General features: G+C 37.4%; 1 protein-coding gene and 1 long non-coding RNA gene across 2 annotated transcripts in view; one reads left to right on the forward strand and one right to left on the reverse strand.

Moving 5' to 3' along the window:
- LOC111092378 overlaps positions 1-20,612 on the forward strand; it is a 77,085-nt gene that overhangs the window by 16,255 nt on the left and 40,218 nt on the right. The gene's annotated exons all lie outside the window — the stretch shown is intronic.
- On the reverse strand, positions 1,407-1,586 carry LOC106557778 (NADH dehydrogenase [ubiquinone] 1 alpha subcomplex subunit 1-like). The gene has a single exon (XM_038573772.1). It carries the CDS (start codon positions 1,584-1,586, stop codon positions 1,407-1,409), a length of 180 nt encoding a protein of 59 aa, XP_038429700.1.

Genomic DNA, 20,612 nt, shown 5'->3' on the forward strand with positions numbered 1-20,612 from the left:
GAATCAATTTTTTCCATGTGGATATACAGTTATCTGGCACCATTTATTGGAAAGACTATATTTTCTCCATTGTATTGCACTTATTTACATGTGTCTATTTCTAGGCTTTCTATTATGTTCCATTGATCTATTATCTATTCTTTCACCATTACCACACTGTCTTGATTATGCTGGACTTTGAGTAAATCTTAAAGTGATAATCTTTCAGTTTTATTCTTTATATTTTTAAAAAAGATTTATTATTTGAGAGAGAGAGAAAAAGAGCTAGAGTAAGCAGGGAGAGTGGCAGAGAAGGAGAGGATATCTAGCAGACTCCACACTGAGTGTAGAGTTTGACTCAGGCATTGGTCTCATGATCCATGAGATCATGATCTGAGCCAAAGCCAAGAATTGGACACTGAACTGACTGAGCCACTCAGGCATCTCCCCACCACCACCACCACCACCACCAGTTTTGTTCTTATGTTCAATATTGTGTTGTCTGTTCTGGGGTTTTTGCATCTCCATATAAACATCAAAATAATTTTGTCGATATCCACAAAATAACTTGCTGGATTTTAGTTGGGATTGCATTGAATCTATAGATCAAGTTGAGAAGCACTGTATTCTTGACAATATTGACTGTTGCCATCCATCAGCATGGACTATCTATTTATTTAGCTCTTCTTTAATTTCTTTCATCTGATTTTTGTAGTTTTTCTCATTCTAGATCTTATACGTATTTGGTAGATGTATACTTAAGTACTTCATTATTTTGAAGTGCTAAGAAATGATATTATGTTTTTTAATTTCAAATTCCACTTGTTCATTTCTGGTATATAGAAAATTATGGACTTTTATACGTAAACATTGCAGTATTGCTGTAACTGCCTCTTAGTTCCAGGAGTATTTTGTTGGTTATTTTGGATTTTCTACATACACAGTTATATTATCTGTGAACAAAGACAATTTTATTTTTTCCTTCCCAACTTGTATACATTTTATTTCCTTTTCTTGCTTTATTTCATTAGCTTCAACTTTCAGTACAATGTTGAAAAGAAGTGGTGAGTGGGGACATTCTTTACCTGATCTTGGAAAGCTGCAAATTTCTCACCATTAAGTATGATGTTGTAGGGTTTTCCAGATATACTTTATCAAGTTGAGGATGTTCCTCTCTTAGTTTACCAAGTTTTTATCATTAGTGGATGTTAGATCTTGTCAAATGCTTTTTCTACGTCTATTGATATGATCATGTTATTTTTCTTCTTTAGTGTATTAGTCTGATGGATTACATCAATTTTTTTTCTTTTTTTTCACTTTTTTGTTGTTTTTATTATGTACTACATTAATACACTGCGTTACCATCTAGAAGGGGTAGATGAGCATAACCAAGTTATTTTTCATCAATCAGGAAAATTATTCTTTAATCAGTATTTTCCAAACCCTTTGATGCATAGTAAGTAACAACTAACTCCAGAGATGTGCCTATCTCTTTCCATCAAACTCCGGTGATATGAATAATAGGCAGCCCTTTTTTCCTTGCCCCCATTAGTGAGCCTGTGGATGTGTGTAGTGGCTATATGGAGGATGAACAAGCACATGGCCATGAACCCAATCCCAGGTAGAAACTCAAACCAAATCACATGTTGGTCGCCAAAGCTAAACCCTTCCTTTCTGGCCTCTTAAAGGAGACCCAGACTTATTAATTGATTTTCTAATCTGAATAGCCTTACATACCTGGGATAAATCTCACTTGTTTGTGGTATATAGCCCTTTTTATGCATTATTGGAAAGATTTGCCAATTTTATTTTGAAGATTCTTGTGTCTATGTTCATAAGAGATACTGATTTGCAGTTTTCTTATGATGTTTTTGTCTGCTTTCAGTATTTTGTATTTGGTTTTAGGGTATGCTAGGCTCATAGAATGAGTCAGGAAGAATTCTCTCTGCCTTTAACTTCTGAAAGAGATTCTAGAGAATTGATATGATTTAAATGTTTCATATAGTTTACCAGTGAACCCATCTTGGCCTGCTACTTTCTCTTTTGGAAGGCTATTAATTCTATCTATCTATCTATCTATCTATCTATCTATCTATCTATCTATCTATTTATTTATTTTCCCAAGCCAAACTGTATCCAGCGTTATTAAAGATACTTTTCATAAACAATCATAGTATTTCAGGCGGGACATGGGCGGACGATCGTTAACAGTATACAGCAACTTTCAAGCTCCCTTCTTCAATGGACTACCAACATCAGAAAGCCACTATAAAACCCAGTGAAGCCTTCATGTGGTGCTCTGAACAGGGAAAGTTTAGAGTGAGGGTTGACAATTCACATTTAGGATGTTGTTTAACAACTTTTCACAAGCTGACCCTGACTTTCAGGAAATGAAATGAAAATGGCAGAATTATCAATCTGAAGATCCACAAGCTAAAAAAAAGGAACTCTTTTGAGGGATGCCACCTCAGTGGTGACACTGTAAAGTCCAGATTGCCTGACATACTGGGAACCATTTCATGGGGTCAGATTCCAACAGGTCTCTGGGCTTAAGGGAGTCAAGTCTATGTTGAAGGCAGAGGAAAAAGAGGGCATAAAAAATGAATTTTAGTTTTTGCACACCACTAAGGTGCCTCATGTGTGTCAACATCAAGGAGTCCCTCCTCCTGGGAGCCAAGAGGAAGTTTCTCAAAACTAGAAGGGAAAGGTGTTTTTCCCCTTGCTATTAATTTAGCTTCGGAGATATTCTATTAGTGACATATGCCCTTCCCCCAAAACAACAAGGAAGTGTTCCGTGTGCTAACAACATAGCTTAAAAAAAAAGGAAAACAAAATTCTGCATTTTTATAAAACTTGATAAAAAGTAGTGTTTCAAACTGTACAATCACCAGAGGTACAGTTATCAAAAATGCACATACTTCATTTGGCATCTCCAGCACCTTCAGCTTTCTGTGCCTGGTCTGTTTTGGCATCTCCATTTTCTGCAAGGTTATTTCCATCTTTGCCAGCATCAGCTTTCCCTTTCTCCCTTTGGGTACCTTCTCTCCCTTCTTTGCAGAGGCTTTTTAGGCTTGGGCTCTGTCTTTGGAGGAGCAGGTTTAGCAAATAACCTTGCAGATCTTCTCTGTGGCTCATCCTTCACCTTGCCTTTATCTCCTTTAGCATCCCTTTTAGCCTTTCTCTTAGGCATGGTGGCCACAGGGGCGGACATAAGCACTGGACACGGAGATGCAGCGGCAGGCGGGCTTTGGCCGGTCCGGGGGTCGTTCTCGCCTTTTCTTCTAACGCCTATTAATTTTAGATTTGATTTTTTAAATAAATATTGCTTCTCTCTCTCTCTCTCTCTCTCTCTCTCTCTCTCTTTTTGAGTTGCTTATCTCTTCTTGTGTGAATTTTGGCAGGTTGTATCTTTCAAGAAATTCATCCATTTTGTCTACGTTATCAAATGTGGGCAGATAGTTGTTCATAGTATTCTTTTATCATTCTTTTAATCTCCATGGGGTCTGTATTATTGTTCTCTCTTTCATTTCTGATATTAATAATTTGTGTCCTCACCTTTTTTTCTTAGTTATCCTGGCTAGAGGCTTATTGATTTTATTGATTTCTTCAAAGAACCAGCTATTTGTTTCATTGATTTTCTCCACTAATTTCCTGTTTTTGATTTCATATTTTTATTATTTATTCTATTTGGTATAGTCTGGGTTTAATTTGCTCTTATTTTTCTAGTTTCCTAGGGTAGAAGCTTAGATTATTTTTAATCTTTCTTCTTTTCTAGTATGTACATTCAATACTATAAATATCCCTCTGAGCAGTCCTTTCACTATATCCCACAGATTTTGAGAACTTGTGTTTTCATTTTCATTTAGGTCAAATATTTTTAAATTTCTCTTGAGATTTCTTCTTTGACCCATGTGTCACTTAGAAATGTGTTGTTTATTCTTTGAGTATTTGGATATTTTCTAGCTATCTTTTCTGTTATTTTTTTAAAAGATTTTTATTTATTCATTCATGAGAGACACAGAGAGAGAGGCAGAGACACAGGCAGAGGGAGAAGCAGGCTCCACACGGGGAGCCTGATGTGGGACTTGATCCCGGGACTCTGGATCATGACCTGAGCCAAAGGCAGATGCTCAACCACTGAGCCACCCAGGTGTCCCTCTTTTCTGTTATTAAATTCTAGTTTAATTCTACTATGGTCCAGAAGAAGTCATTATATGATTTATATTCTTTGAAATTTGTTAAGGTATGTTTTATGGCTTAGAATGTGGTCTATCTTGGTGAATGTTCCATAGGAACTTGAGAAGAATGTGTAGTTTCTTGTTGGATGAAGTAATCTATAGATGTGCATTATATCCAGTTCATCAATGGTGTTGTTGATTTCTAGTATGTATTCAGTGGTTTTCTGCCAGCTAGATCTGTTCATTTCTGACACAGGTGTATTAAAGTCTCCAACTATAATAATGGATACATCTATTTTTCCTTGCAGTTCTGTCTTTGCCTGATGTTGTTTGATGCTCTGTTGTTTGGTGCATACATGTTAAGTCATGTTATGTCTTCTTGGAAAATTGATCCCTTTAACACTACAATAATGCCCCTCTTTATCCCTAAAAACTTTCCTTTTTATGAAGTGTTCTCTGTTTGAAATTAATATTGCTTTTCCCACTTTGTTCGGTTTAGAGTTGGCATGTTATCTCTTTCTCCATCCCTTTACTTTTAATTTATATATTTTTTATATTTAAAATAAGTTAATATATAGTTGGATCCTTTTTAAAAAAGATTTTATTTATTTGAGAGCATGAGTGTACATGTGTGCATGATAAAGAGAGCAAGAGAAAGCTTGAGTGAGGGGAGAAGCATAGGGAGAGAATCTTAAGCATTGCACTCCTCACTAAGCATGGAGCGTAACTCAGGGTTCTATCTCAGGACCTCGAGATCATGACATCAGCCAAATTCAAGAGCCATATGCTTAACTGACTGAGTCACCCAGGTGCCCTGGGTCTTGTTTTTTGATCCATTCCAACACATGGCACAGTTAGACCATTTATATTCAAAGTTATTATTGATACAGTTGGATTAATATTTACCATATCTGTTGCCTTTTTCAATTTGTTGCCTTTGTTCTTATTTTTTGTCTTCCAATATTTTTCTGCCTTTTGTCATTTTAATTAAGCATTTTATATAATTTCATTTTCTCTCCTTTTAGCATATAATTTATACTTTACCCCTTTATTCAGTGATTGCCCTAGAATTTGCAATACATTTATAACTAATTCAAGCCTACTTTCAAATAACACTGTGCTGTTTCCCAGGTAGTGTGAATACCTTTTAAAAAACAAATAATGGGGATGCCTGGGAGGTTCAGCAGTTAGGCATCTGCCTTTGGCTCAGGGCGTGATCTTGGAGTCCCAAGATCGAGTCCCACATCGGGCTTCCTGCATGGAGCCCGCTTCTCCCTCTGCCTGTTGTCTCTGCCTCTCTCTGCATCTCTCATGAATAAATAAAATCTTAAAGAAAAAACAAATAATGCTAATTCCTCCATTTCTTCCCTAATATCATAAGTGATATCATTGTTATCACTTATTTTATTTATACATAAGCATATATATACATTGTTGTTCTTATTATTTTGAACAAACGTAATCTGTTAGATCAGTTAAACATAAGGACAATAACTTTTATTTTACCTTCAATTTATCCAGTGCTCCTCCTTTCTTTTAGTAGAGCTGAGTTTTTGACTTATATCATTTTCCTTCTCTCTAAAGGAAGGTTTTTTGCAAGGTAAGTCTACTGGGGAAAAAAAAATCTATCAATTTTTGTTTGAGAAAGTCTTAATTTCCTTTTCACTTTTGAAGGATAATTTCACAGGATACAGAATTCTAGGTTGGTGAGTTTTTTCTCTGAGCCTTTTAAAGGCACACCACTCTTTTGCATGGTTTCTGAGGAGAAGTCTTATGTTTAGATGTATCTTTGTTCGTCTATAAGTAAGGTGTTTTTCCCTCTAGCTTCCTTCAGGATTTTCTCTTTATCTCTTGTTTTCTGTTGTGTTTTGTTTTGTTTTTAAAAGTAATGTTCCTAGGTATAGTTTTTTTTTGGTATTTATCATACTTAGTGTGTTTGTGAGCTTCCTGTATCAGCAATTTGGTGTTCAGCATTAATTTGAGGAAACTCCCAGTCCTTGTTGTTTCAAATGTTTCTTCTACTCCTTTTTCTTTTTCTTCTCCTTCTGTTACAATCTTCTGTTTTAAGCTGTATGTGTTACACATTTTGTAGTTGTTCCCCAGTTCTTGGATACTGTGTTACCCTTTTTTCAGTCTTTTATCTGTTGGTTTTGCAGTTTTGGAGGTTTCTATCAAGATATTCTCAAGTTCAGAGATTTTTTTTTCCTCAGGTATGTGAAGTCTATTAATAAAGCCAGCAAAGGCATTCTTCATTTCAGTTATAATGTTTTTAGTCTCTAGCATTTCTTTTTGGTTCTTTACTAGAATTTCCATCTCTCTGCTTATATTGCTTGTATGTTTCCTATCTATTAGGGCCTTTAGCATATTAATCATAGTTGTTTTAAATTCCCAGCCTGAAAATTCCAACATCCTTGCCATATTTGAGTCTGGTTCTGATGTTTACATTACTCTTCAAACTGTTTTTTGCCTTTTAGTATGCCTTTAATTTTTTTTAAATTTTGTAACTGAGTATGATGAACTCAATAAAAGTATCTTCTGTAAATAAACCTTCAGAAATGTACTGCTAAGGTGTAGGCACGGGGAAATGTTCTATACTCCTATGATTAGGTCTGTCTTTTAGTGAGCCTATGCTTCTAGACTATATTTCACATATTATCAATTTATTTTTTCATTTCAATTATTGTACTCTATAGTTCCAGTACTTTTGTTTGGTTCCTTTTTATATTTTGTGTATCTTTTTTTTTTTAAGTTTTATTTATTTATTTGACAGAGAGATAGAGAGAGCCAGACAGCACAAGCACAGGGAATGGTAGAGGGAGAAGGAAAAGCAGACTCCCCACTGGCGGAGCCAGATGCAGGGCTCTGTCCCAGGACCCTGAGATCATGACCTGAGCCGAAGGCAAACTCTTAACCCACTGAGTCCACCCAGGCACCCCTAATTTGTGTTTCTTTATGATGATCCCTATTCATTGAGATACTATTCTTCTTGTTCCCTTTAGCTCTTCATCTGTGGTTTCCTTTAGCTTTTCAAGCATATTTTAAACAATCTATTTAAAGTCTTCATCTAGTAAGTTCAATGTCTCTGACGCAGTTTTTAAAAGATTTCTTCTGTGAATGGGCTATACTTGTTACTTTATATGCTTCCTAATTTTTGTTGAAAACTGAGCATTTGAATATAAATATGGCAACTCTGGAAATCAGATTTTTCTCTCATTTTAGGGTTTATTTTGTTGCTAGCTGTGGACTATAGCTATTTAGTTTTTCAGTGGCCTTTAAAAACTATTTCTGTAAAGTCCATATTCTTTGTCATGTGAGATTTCTGAAGCCTCTGTTCCTTTTAGCTTGTGATCAGTTGGTGTTTTGACAGAGATTTCTTTGAGTGTCTGGAACTAAAGGAAAAGACAAGAAAAAAAAAGAAATGGGAAAAATACTTTCAGACTGTGTTGGAGCACTCCTTCAGTGCTTTGACAGGTCATTTACGATGCTGAGCCTCTATTTCTTCCTCGTGCTGCGGTCAGAGATCAGCCAGGGGTGAAAGTTTAGTGTCTTTCTGAGTCTTTTCTACACACATCCTACTTTGGGCATATACATGGCTTTCTTGGTTTCTCAATAAATGTAGTCACTTTTGAATGTCCTAATTTACAAAAATACAAAAACAAAAACAAAAACTCTTCCCAGCTTTTCCTGCCAAGCTTTGGGCACATCACTGGGCATATCACATGCCTCGGCTGTAATCTTTTGCCAAGGAAACAGCAGTAGTTCATTTGCCTTGCAAGGATTACAAGGAATTCTGACTGTAAAACCACTTTTCTGCCCCGAGTGACTTCCAAGTTAGGGCAAACAAAAGCAAGCACTTTCAGGTAGCCCCCACACAGGTTAGAACAGACAAACATATTTCTTTGAAAATGAAAGACAACGTGCTCTTCTCTCTGAAAACCAAGGACCAGGGTCTCATGGTGATAATGCAGGCTGCCATCATCCAGACTATCTACCCCTGAGCCAGGGATGCATGGGGCCAGGATAAATAGAAATGCCACAAAGCATTAATACCATTTTTTCAGTTGCCTTTTTCATAATTCAGCATTCTTTTTGTTATTAACCAGAGTCCTGAAAATTTTGATTCTGACAATTTTTACTTGGTTTTCCAATGTTTCTGAAAGATATTTTGCTTGGTATAGAATTTAAGGTTTACAAAGTCTTTTTTTCTCTTAGTATTTTATTTATTTGAGAGAGGGAGAGAGCAAGCGAGAGAGAGAGCAAGAGAGAGAGAGAGAGTGAGAGCGCACGAGTACACCCACCCGAGTGCTTGTGCATACACAAAGGCAGAGGGAGAGGGAGAGAAATAATCTTAAGCAAACACTACTCCTAGCACAGAGTCTTACATGAGGCTTGATCTCAAAATCCTGAGATCATGACTTGAGCCCAAATCAAGAGTCCCACCCCTAACTGACTGAGCCACTGAGGCGCTCCTCTTTCAGTATTTTTTTTTAAGATTGTATTTATTTATTCATGAGAGGCAGAGAGAGAGAGAGAGAGAGAGAGAGAGAGAGGCAGAGACACAGGCAGAAGGAGAAGCAGGTTCCATGCAGGGAGCCTGATGTGGAACTCGATCCCAGGTCTCTAGGATCACGCCCAGGCTGAAGGCAGGCACTAAACTGCTGAGCCACCCACTCTTTCAGTACTTTAAAAATGCTTTGGTGGCTTCTTTTTAGCATTATTTCCATTGAGAAATCTGATAGCATCCTTTTCTTTGTTCTCCTGTATAACACTGGTTTTCTTTCACTGCCTATAATATTTTCTCCTTTTTATTGATTTTTAGTCATTTGATTATATGGTACCTTGATTTAGTTTCCCTTATGTTTCATATGCTTGGGATTTATTAAATATTTTGGATCTCTGTTTATAATTTTTATCAAATTTGGAAAAATTTCAACTATGATTTCTTTAAAAAATATTTTTTTAGTCTCCTGCTCTCTCTCCTCTCCTTGTGAATGCTATTTATCCATATATTAGGTTGCTTACTGTTTCTTAACATTAAGAAATGGTGCTCTTTTCATTATTTTTTCCCTTTATGTTTCATTTAGAATAGTTTTTATTGGTATTGCTTCAAGTTCACTAAACTTTTCTTCCATAATATTTAATTTACCATTAATCTCATCTGGCATATTTTTCATGTTAGACCTTATAGTTTCTAACCCCAAAAAGTATGATTTAGTCTGTTTTATACCTTCATTTCTCTTATCTTTTTAACATATAAAATACAGATTTACAAGTGCCTGGCTCGCTCAGGCAAAAGAATATGACTGACTCTTGATCTCATGACTCTTGATCTCAGGGTCATGAGTTCGAGCCCCACATTGGGTGTAGAAATTACTAAAATAAATAAATAATCTTTAAAAAAGACTTAAAAATTATTTTATTTCACTTTTCTTTTATCTTCTGTGGCTGTTCTTGGTTGTTATCAGTTGGTTGATTATTCTCCTCACTATGGCTGTGTTTTTACAACTTCTTTGAATTCCTGGTCTTCTTTGATTGTCTTTCAGACATTATGACTTTTGCCATAGTGAGTCCTGGATATTTTTGCATTCCTATAAATCTTCTTGAGCTTCATCCTGTGATACCATTAAGTTACTTGAGAATGGTTTGACTTGGGGTGGTCTAGTTTTGATGATTTTTTAGGTGGATTCAGAGCAGTGCTTAGTCTAGGATTACCTATTCTCTTTTGTTGAAGTGAGACCTTTCTGAGTCCTCTACTCAAAACTATATGAACAATGAGCCTAATTGATAGGAGTTGACACTATTCCCAGACCTCTGTCATCCTGTCCCTCTAATCCTCTGATGACTCTTTCACAGGCCTCTATTAATTTCCTTACTGACCGAGGGCTGGTTAGTACTCTGATGAACACTTAAGGTGATCCTTCTTTAGATCTCTAGGGTTTTCTCTTTGTGCGGCTGTCATCACTATGGTACTTTATCCTGTGAATGTAGCCACTTTGGTCTCAGAAGCACCACCTTGCCTCAGAGGGTTTTCCAGGTTCCATTTTAGTTCCCTGTCCTTTTGCCACAGCCTGGAAACTCTCACAAGACAGTAAGGTGCAGCACTCATAGGCCTCACCTTCTTTGACTTCTCTCTTTCAGAGATCACTGTCCTTCATTGCCTAACATCTGGTGTCTTTTTTTTTTAATTTTTATTTATTTATGATAGTCACACAGAGAGAGAGAGAGGCAGAGACACAGGCAGAGGGAGAAGCAGGCTCCATGCACCGGGAGCCCGACGTGGGACTCGATCCTGGGTCTCCAGGATCGCGCCCTGGGCCAAAGGCAGGCACCGAACCGCTGCGCCACCCAGGGATCCCACATCTGGTGTCTTTAAAACCATTGTTTATGTGTTTTGTCTGTGTTGTTTTTTAAACTGTTTTGCAGAAGGGTAAATCTAGTTTCCTTTACCCTATCTTGCCTGGAAATGGCTGTTTCCTTTAGATGGTAATACAATTTGTCTAGTGTGCCAATTATTGGTCTCTTGTCTCTCAGCTTTATTCACAGGCTTCCATGTTCTCTTCTGAGCATTGGGAACAGAAACCTGCACATTACATTTCCACATCTCTTTGCAATCTGGCTTCCACTTAGGTTCTGCCTATGGGGCATTTTGGTAGGAAATTGGAAGGTGGGAGAATGGTGGAATATTTTTTTGGATTATTCACGTACAACTAACATGTACTGTTATATTAGTTTTGGGTGTACAATATAATTATTCAGCAATTCTATACATTACTTAGTGTTCAGTATAATAAGTGTACTCTTAGTCCCCTTCACTTATTTCACCCATCCCTCCACCTGCCAGTTCTGGCAACTGGCAACTCTGGCAACTACCAGTTCGTTCACTATGTTTAAGAGTCTTTTTTATGTTTTTTTCACTTGTTTTGTTTTTAAAGATTTTATTTATTTATTCATGAGAGACACACAGAGAGAGAGAGGCAGAGACACAGGCAGAGGGAGAAGCAGGCTCCATACAGGGAGCCTGACGCAGGACTCGATCCTGGGACTCCAGGATCATGCCCTGGGCTGAAGGCGGCGCTAAACTGCTGAGCCACCCGGGCTGCCCACTTGTTTTGTTTCTTAAATTCCACATAAGAGTGAAATTATATGGTATTGTCTTTCTCTGACTGACTTTCACTTAGCATTATACTCTTTAGATCTATCCATGTTGGTGCAAACGGCAAGATTCCATTCTTTTTTGTGGCTGAGTAATATTCCATTGTGTGTGTATGTGTGTGTGTGTGTGTGTGTGTGTGTGTGAGAGAGAGAGAGAGAGAGAGAGAGAGACATCTTTTTCATCTATTGATAGATACTTTGGTTGTTTCTATATCTTGGCTATTGTAAATCATGGTGCAATAAACATCTTTTCGAATTAGTGTTTTCATTGTTTTTGGTTAAATACCCAGTAGTGGAATTACTGGATCATATGGTAAATCTATTTTTAATTTTTTGAGGAAACTTCATACTGTTTTCCAGAGTAGCTGCACCAATTTGCATTTCCACTAGCAGTGCATTAGGGTTTCTTTTTCTCCACATTCTTTCCAACATTTTTTATTCAGCAGAAGCATTTCTTTATTTTGCTTTTAGTAAGTGTGTCTGGCAGTGGTATCAGTAGCAAAGGCAGGTAAATCTTGACCACTGCTTCCTACCCAGATATTATGCTTCCCAGAGTAACAGCCACACAGATGCAGTCTTGCCAGCATAGCATCTGTGGGCTCTTAGCCTGGGAACAGCGGGCACTTTGGACTCATGGGCTTCTGCAGCATCAGGAGGAATATGCATTCCTGGGTATAATGTAGTGTTGGCAGTTCCAAGAGCTGCCCCACCATTACAGAAATAACTGTGGGCTCTGGGTAAAACCATTGCCTACTCTGATTCTTTAGCTTCAGGGCTGGTAATGGCTTCTTGAAGTAACTAGTCTAGATAGAACTCTTTTTGTATAATTAATATCTTGTGTTAAATTTTCTCTACAATCTATTATATTTCTTCAAAACATCCACAATACTTTCTTTTTCCTAACTGAACACTAAGTGTAATAGGAAGATATGAAAAAATTGGATTATACTTCATTTATTTAAAGATTCTGTCAGAAAAAATAAATAAAAAAATAAAGATTTTGTCAGCATTACTCCACTGTCTTCTAGAACTCAATATTATTTTGAGGAAATTTGAGGTCAGCTTGATTCCTCCCTTCGCGTTATAATTTGCTTTAATATTTTTTACTGGATACTCATGAATTTTTTTCTTCATTTTTGACATCCATTAGTTTTATCCATATGTCTGGAAATGGATTGTTCTGTATCAGGTTTTCCCAGACATCTGTACATCTCTTTTTTTTAAAGACTTGGGTCTCATTTCTAGAAAATTTGCTTGAATCATAGAATGCATTTATTCCATTACATTATTTTTCTCCAGATACACAAATCAGGTATATGATAGTTTTATCATATGCCTGTCTTTGCCTGTCTTTAGTATCTATAATTTTTTTAATCTTTTTGCTTTTTTCCCCTAAATATTATACTTCTTTTCCTCTGAATATTTTATACTGTAGGCAGAATAACCCTCTCCCTCCCCCCACACACACACGAAAATGTACAGGTCCTAATCACTAGAACCTGTGCCTGTGTTACATTATATGGCAAAAGGAACTTTGTGAATGCAATGAAGGTTATAGACTCAAAAAAAGGGATAGTATCCTGGATTAGCTGTCTGGGCTCAATCTGATCACATAAGCACCTAACAGTAGAGAATTATCTCCTTAAAAAGAGATGAATCAAAAAAGGAAGTTAAAGGGACTACAAACAAGAAAAAGAATCAACTTTCTGTTTTTGGTTCTAAGACATAGGGACCCACATAGGGCAAGTCCTCTAGGAGCTAAGTAAGGAAGGCCCAAGTTGCACAAGCAAACAGAAACCTCAGTCTTAACCTACAAGGACCATTCTCCCAGCAATCTGAATGTATTTCGACATCATAATAGTGACTGTTTAGTGCCATGGCCTATCCTAAGCACTTGCATATGTTTAACTCAGTTGATCCTCATTACTAGCATCACTTAACCAATGAGGAATCTGAAACTTACATCCATGGGGTAGCATGGGTAAGGTTATGGAGGGCAGGATGTATTCATTCAGTCATTCAATAAATATTCTTTGAGTGTCTATTAAATGCCATACATGTTTTAGGGTCCAGATTACTACAGTTAAGGAGTCAAACAAGACCTCTCTTTTGTAGTTGCCTGTCTCACTAGGGAGACAGATAATTATCAAAGTGAATGACTGACACAGTTTTGGATAGTAACCAGTGCCATGAAAGAAATTGGAGGCCTGGTGGTTGGTGATCGAGGCTCCCTGAAGGGATGCCAACTGAGCATCAGTCTGGAGAGAGCTATCTAAAGAGTAGATGTTTGAACTAAGGCCTATAGAGGCAACCTTATGCTAACAGAACCCTGGCATGCCTAGGGATGGAACAGAGGGCCTGGGGGCAGAGTTGTGGGGAATGAGAAAGGAGTGGGAGATAATGACCTATGTTGGTTAGGGATCTGTGAGCTACAGCAGGTTTCCTTGGTGTAGAGAAGCAGGTTTTCAGTTAAGGCAAACCAAATTATGAAGTAAAGCCTGAGTTCCTCCCCACTGACCTGGTAAAGGTCTCCCTCCCAGGGAGGGAGGTTTATTACAATGACACAAGTCACATGTAACTGAGATCCTAGTGAGGGGCAAAACATGTGGTCTGGCTGGCTCCGCTTTGGAGGAAGGCCTGAATTTAAGTCTGGAAAGTGTGTTATCAGGAGGGGAAATTTGTATTTTACATGTTAAACAGGATCTGGATGCTAGAGAATTTGTATATACCACATTACATGTTATTTCCCCACTGCCTTTATCAACACCAGTTAGGTAATACAACAGGTAAGGTGGGGGTCAACCATGCACAATAGCAGCTAACGTTATTGTGCACTTAATATACACTAGACTCTATAAGTACTTCATAGAATTAATGTCCTATTTAATTCTCTCAACAATCTCATGAGTTAGGTGTTACTACTATTTTACAGATGAGAAAACTGACACACTTGCAAAGTACCATACACAAGATGGCAGTGGTAGAGGAGGACTTGAATCCAGAACCATTTGACTCCAAAGCACAGACTCACAGCTGCTATGATTCCTTTGTATTATAACACAAATGTGATAAAAAGTGACTACTGTATTATAATTGTAGTCTAGTTTCTCAGCCTCCAAGGCACTGTCCAGAAAAATGGCTCTGGGTGGTCTGGATTCTTCTTTATCCAGATTTACAGAGATCCCACCTGGCCCCATGCTGAGTTATCCTACACTATCTGCACCTTCATGTACACTTCCTTCAGAATCTCTCATTATCAGAGTTCCTACTTTTTATTTAGGGGCTTATGCAAATTTCACTCTATGAGGTTCAATTATTTAACACTTCTCTGTAGGAAAGAATTTGTTTCCTTTCATATGCTTTAAAAAAAGAAAAAAGCTGGCTGCCTGTGCATTAATCCAAGGAATTATCTCTTTCAAGTTTCCCGTCAAGAGAAAGTTAAAAGCCATAGTTATATTGTGCAGAAAATGTTTTACCTTGATATCTGAAATTTCATCCAGTTCTAGAACCTTGCAATATTATTAGCCATGGAAAAATAAGGGCCAAGCTTAATATAAATCAGTAACGAAATGGACATTTTTATCCACTGCTTTGGCACCTGTCACATTGATATTTAAATTAGGACCTTAAGCTTGTTTTACTTCCTTTTTTTTTTTTTTTTTTTTTTAAAGTTTGTTTTACTTTCTAACAAAGCTTCATCTAGAACCTTTCTGGTAGATAGTTATAACACTGTATCCAGATTTAAAATGTAGCTTGTTGATCTAGAACTTTCATTTTCAGGAAATCGGTCCAACGAAATGATCAGAGTACTAGATCTCTGTGCATGGATAGACGTTGCAGAATTACCTGGAACAGGAAAAAATCTTGGCAAAAAAATCTAGATGTGGCCAACAGGAAGTCCACTTAATACACCATGGTATATCTTTGTAATGCAGTCATTAAAAATGGAAGTGTTTGTCAGTGGTGGGAAAATGTAGGCCATAATGTGAGAATAGCTTATAAAACAGTGTGAATACAACCCCAGTTTTTGTACATATGAAAGCAAAACAAATGACCTCTGAGAGGTGGCATTATGGATGAACTTTATTTTTATTCCAGGAATCTAAAGTTATGGTTAAGACTATGGGCTCTGGAGGGGCGCCTGGATAGAGTCATTGAGCATTGGACTCTTGGTTTGGCTGGGGTCATGGGATTGAGCCCCGCCTGGAGCCTGAGCCTCTCCCTCTGCCTCTCCTACTCATGCTCTCGCTAAAATAAATAAATCTTAAAAATAAAGAAAAAAGCCTGTGGGCTCTGGAGATGGCCCAAGTAGGTTTAATCCTTGGCTCTACTATTTACTAGCTGTGTGGCTCTCGGCAAGTCACATTTATGAAAATTATGTCAGTTAATTTATGTAAAATCTTTAGTACAATGAAAAACTATCATCATAAAATGGAAATGAAATTAAAAATAAAAATATCTTTAATATCAAAGAGGGAGTGTGTTTATTTTATTTTTTTTACAAAGATTTTATTTATTTATTCATGAGAGACACAGAAAGAGAGGCAGAGGGGATCCCTGGGTGGCGCAGCGGTTTGGCGCCTGCCTTTGGCCCAGGGCGCGATCCTGGAGACCTGGGATCGAATCCCACATCAGGCTCCCGGTGCATGGAGACTGCTTCTCCCTCTGCCTGTGTCTCTGCCTCTCTCTCTCTCTCTGTGACTATCATAAATAAATAAAAAATTTAAAAAAAATTAAAAAAAAAAAAAGAAAGAGAGGCAGAGAGACATGAGCAGAGGGAGAAGCAGGCTCCCTGGGGGAAGCCTGATGTGAGACTCGATCCCAGGACCCCGGATCACGACCTGAGCCAAAGGCAGACACTCAACCACTGAGCCACCCAGGTGCCCCGGAGTATGTTTAATATTGTACAAAAGGACACATGGGAATGAGAATAAGAAAAACTGGGTTTGAACCCAAGTCTACCAAGTGGTTAGACTTTGCGCAAGTCACATCCTCTGAGTCCTGATTTCAAGGGTCAAATGGGGAGAGTAACACTTTCACCATCTCAGAAATGAAGTTGGGATCAAATGAGAGTTTATACGAGGACTACGTAAACCATGTTACACTCTGCAAAATATTTTATTATTATATTGAGTGTTGACTCCTTAATATTGTACACCTTAATATTGTAATTACAAACATTCTGTCCTAATTCCAAAGCAGCAGAGGCACAAACTTAAATGGTCACAGAAGAAAAAGAAAGGGAAGTAACTTGGTGTAGTGGAATAAGCTTGTTGGCAAGACAAGTCGGCACTTGCTGCCAGTGGTGTGAAGAAAGGATAAGAGGAGAAGAGAAAGAACTTTATAATAATATTTTCTTAGACTGGCAGGGCTCCTAGTTTGGCAGTCCATTACATCCTAACTACTTCTTCGTTGATATTTAAGAGAATATCTAATCTGATCAGTGGATCCTCTCAGGCATTACTGAGTAAACTGCTGGGCAACAAGAGTTTGATCTAGATTTGGGCCAATAGATGAACTTTTTCAAAGATATTGGGAAGAAGCAAAAATGTCACCAGTAAAAGTTCAAATGATGGTGCTTCATTCTGCTGACTCTGCTGGGTGATTCAGAGACTAATAAAGAAATAATACATTTCAATTCCCACAAGAGACATATGTTACAATTCTCTTTGTAGAGTGACTCATAGCTACGTGACTCTTGACACAACAATTGTATGTTTTGCCATTTTTCAACTGAGGAGGTTGGCTGAATAAGGTTTGAGGTCTCTTTAAGGAATAAAATACTTTTTATTGATGTAGGTCAAGATCATGCTACTAGGACATATTATGTGGTAATTTGGAGTGAATTCTTTACCTGTAATAATTTTAAGTATTATAACCTTGATGGAGTTCAGAATTAAAATAAGAAGGACCCTTTGGAGAAGAGAGTAACCACCACAAAAATAAATATCACCTTACCTTTTGCCACCCCACTCCCACTCCGCTGGAATTACAAAGGGTACGCTTGAGTCAAAGCAGCAAAACCATGCTAATGCACTGAGATGAGACCATGTCATTTAATTTTATGAAGCTGGCCCAACCCTGACAAAAACAAGTACACACAAAAACTAAAGATCAATGTTATCTAGTATGAAGAAGTAAAATTCCAAAAATATTATTCATCAATTTAGTAGTTTCAAAGGAAATTAAAACAAACTGATTAGACAGCCACAGCATTTGATATTACATTTGATTAAAAAAAAAAAATCTCGGTAAAAATAGGACCAGGGAGATTTTTCTTCTTAACAGGATGAAGAGTACCTCAATCAATGGCCCACATTATACTTAACAACAAAACCAAAGGCATTCCCATGCAGTCATGAATAAGACAAACAACTTTGTATCTGTCTTTTATTTAGCATTATTTTGGAAGTTATGCAATTAAAGCAGAAAAATAAGAGATTCAATATTGGAAAATAAGTGAAATTATGTGAAGGCAGTATAATTACACAAAACACCAAAGAATCAACTGACATAAAAGTAGAATTGCTAAGTGCTCTAGTTAATGGCTAAAATTTAAAATATAGTGAAATTAATAGCTCTTATGTCATCATTAATAGAAGTGAAAATTCAATGAAGAAATAAAATGATTCATAATAAAAGCAGTAAGTGTTAAAAAATGAATATTAAAGAACTTTTTCTCATTTTCTAACCATAAATGAAGGGAAGAACTTTCTAACCCTAAATGAAATAGACTCTTTGGTTGGAATACAGAAGAAGAAGAAGAAAGAGGAGGAGAAGGGGAGGGGGAGAGGGGAAAAGAGGGAGGAAGAGAAGGGGGAGGGGGAGGAAAAGAAAATAAGAAAGAACCACCTATGGTACTTTGTTATAGCAGCCTGAGCAGAATAAGACAAAACAGAATGTTATGAATAACTCTGCTCATAAGTTTGATAACTTGGATGAAATGGACAATTTCCTTGACAGTCAAACTGCTAAAACTCAAGAAATAAATAATCTGCATAATTCTACTTAAAGAATTGAATTCAGATAAAAACCTTCCAATAAAGAGGGCCAGGGATCCCTGGGTGGCGCAGCAGTTTGGCGCCTGCCTTTGGCCCAGGGCGCGATCCTGGAGACCCGGGATCGAATCCCACATCGGGCTCCCGGTGCATGGAGCCTGCTTCTCCCTCTGCCTATGTCTCGTCTCTGCCTCTCGCTCTCTCTCTCTATCATAAATAAATAAAAATTAAAAAAAAAGAGGCCCAAATGGCATCGTTGGTGAATACTGTCCAACATTTAGGGAAGAAATTATATTAATTCTACCCATATTCTTCCATAAATATACAAGAGGAGGGAAACTCATTTTATAAGAGCAACATTACACTGACCGGACAATGACATTAAAAGGTAAGGAAACCACATATCAATATCCCTTATGAACAAAAATACTCAATAAAATACTAGCAAAGGAATATAACAATACTCTGGAAATTCAAGGCTAGTCCTACAAAAAAAATGGATGTGATTCATACACCAATATTATGAAGGGAAAAATAAAAGACAAGATCGTTTCGATAGATGGAGAATAAACATCCAACAGAACCCAACGTCCATTCATGATTAACAAGTCTCAGAAAACCAGGAATAAAAAGGAATTTCCTCAGCCTTAAAAAGGCCATTTACAAAAATCCTTCAATTAACCTACTTAACGGTAGAAGACTGAATGCTTGCCTCCTAGGATTGGTGACAAGACAAGGATGTGTCTGGCCTCACCACAGCTTTGATCAATAGCTGGAGGGTCTAACCAGTGCAGTAGGACAAAGAAAAGAAATAAATGGCATTTGAAAGGAAAATTGGAAAGATGGTAAAGAAAGGAAACATTTATTATAAATAAGCTGCAGACAACATGACTAAATAGAAAACTTCTAAAAATCTACATAAGTGGATCTGGCAAGGTGTCAGGATACAAGGTCAATATACAAAAAATCAATTGTATTTCTAGATACAATGAACAATTAAAAATAGAAAACTTTCTAAGAATGAACTAATTCACAGTGTGCATGCAAGATCCGTATGCTAACAACTAAAAACACTGATAAAAGAAATCCACGACCTACATAAAACAGAGCACTGCGCTGCGTTCATGGAGTGGAAGACAAATATTAAGACGTCCACTCTCCCTCAAACTGGTCTATGCATCCGATGCAATTATCATCAAAATCCACGAAGGTGCTTGTTTTGGTTCCTGTCAAGAGGCCAACTCTAAAATGTCCAATGGAAAGGCAAAGGAACCAATATGGCAAAACGTTTTTGTAAAAGAACAAAGTTGATTTACTTTGTGCTTATGGAAAGCTACAGCGACCAAAGCAACGTAGAATGGGTGAAAGCACAGACCCAGAAACTAATGGAACAGTTTAGAAACAGACTAACACCTTGTCAACTGATTTTTGACAAAAGTGCAAAGAAAACAAACTTTGATCTGTCTATGGTACATATATAATTCTTATACACACCATATGTAAAAAGTGACTCAAATGGATCCCAGACCTAAATGTAAAAATGGAAAACTGTTAAAGTCCTACAAAATAAAAAAACCTTTGTCACCTTAAGTTAGGCAAGTTTCTTATTAGATATGACACCAAAACTATTATCCATTGAAGAAAAAGGTGCTCAAGTGGACTTTGTGAAAATTAAGAACTGCTGCTCTTGGGATCCCTGGGTGGCGCAGCGGTTTGGCGCCTGCCTTTGGCCTAGGGCGCGATCCTGGAGACCCGGGATCGATTCCCACGTCGGGCTCCCGGTGCATGGAGCCTGCTTCTCTCTGCCTGTGTCTCTGCCTCTCTTTCTCTCTCTGTGACTATCATAAATAAATAAAAATTAAAAAAAAAAAAAAAAAAAGAACTGCTCTTCAAAGAGCTGGGTCAGGGGAATGAAAAGACAAGCATAGACGGGGAGAAAATATTTACAGAGCACATGTCTTATCTAGATTATAGAAATTAGTATCTGGCTAGAAATATGAAAACAAATTGGCTTACCACTTATTTTTTCAAATTAATAAAGATAGAATATGGGATTTTTGTTCATTAGTGAGAGTCGAGGATACAGGTAATCCCATATACTTTTTAAAAAGATTTTATTTACTCATGAGAGACAGAGGCAGAGACAGAGGCAGAGAGAAAAGCAGGCTCCCTGTGGGGAGCCCCATGTGGGACTAGATCCCAGGACTCCAGAATCACGACCTGAGCCTGAGCCGAAGGCAGATGCTCAACCACTGAGCTGCCCAGGTGTTCCTAATCCCATATACTTGTGATGAACTTCCAGTTT

This window comes from Canis lupus, chromosome 25, assembly GCF_011100685.1.
Source record: "Canis lupus familiaris isolate Mischka breed German Shepherd chromosome 25, alternate assembly UU_Cfam_GSD_1.0, whole genome shotgun sequence".
Lineage (NCBI taxonomy): Eukaryota > Metazoa > Chordata > Mammalia > Carnivora > Canidae > Canis > Canis lupus.

Excerpts from the sequence above, each read along its gene's own strand:
- LOC106557778 (XM_038573772.1), bottom strand. The coding sequence starts at position 1,586 with ATGGCCATGTGCTTGTTCATCCTCCATATAGCCACTACACACATCCAC.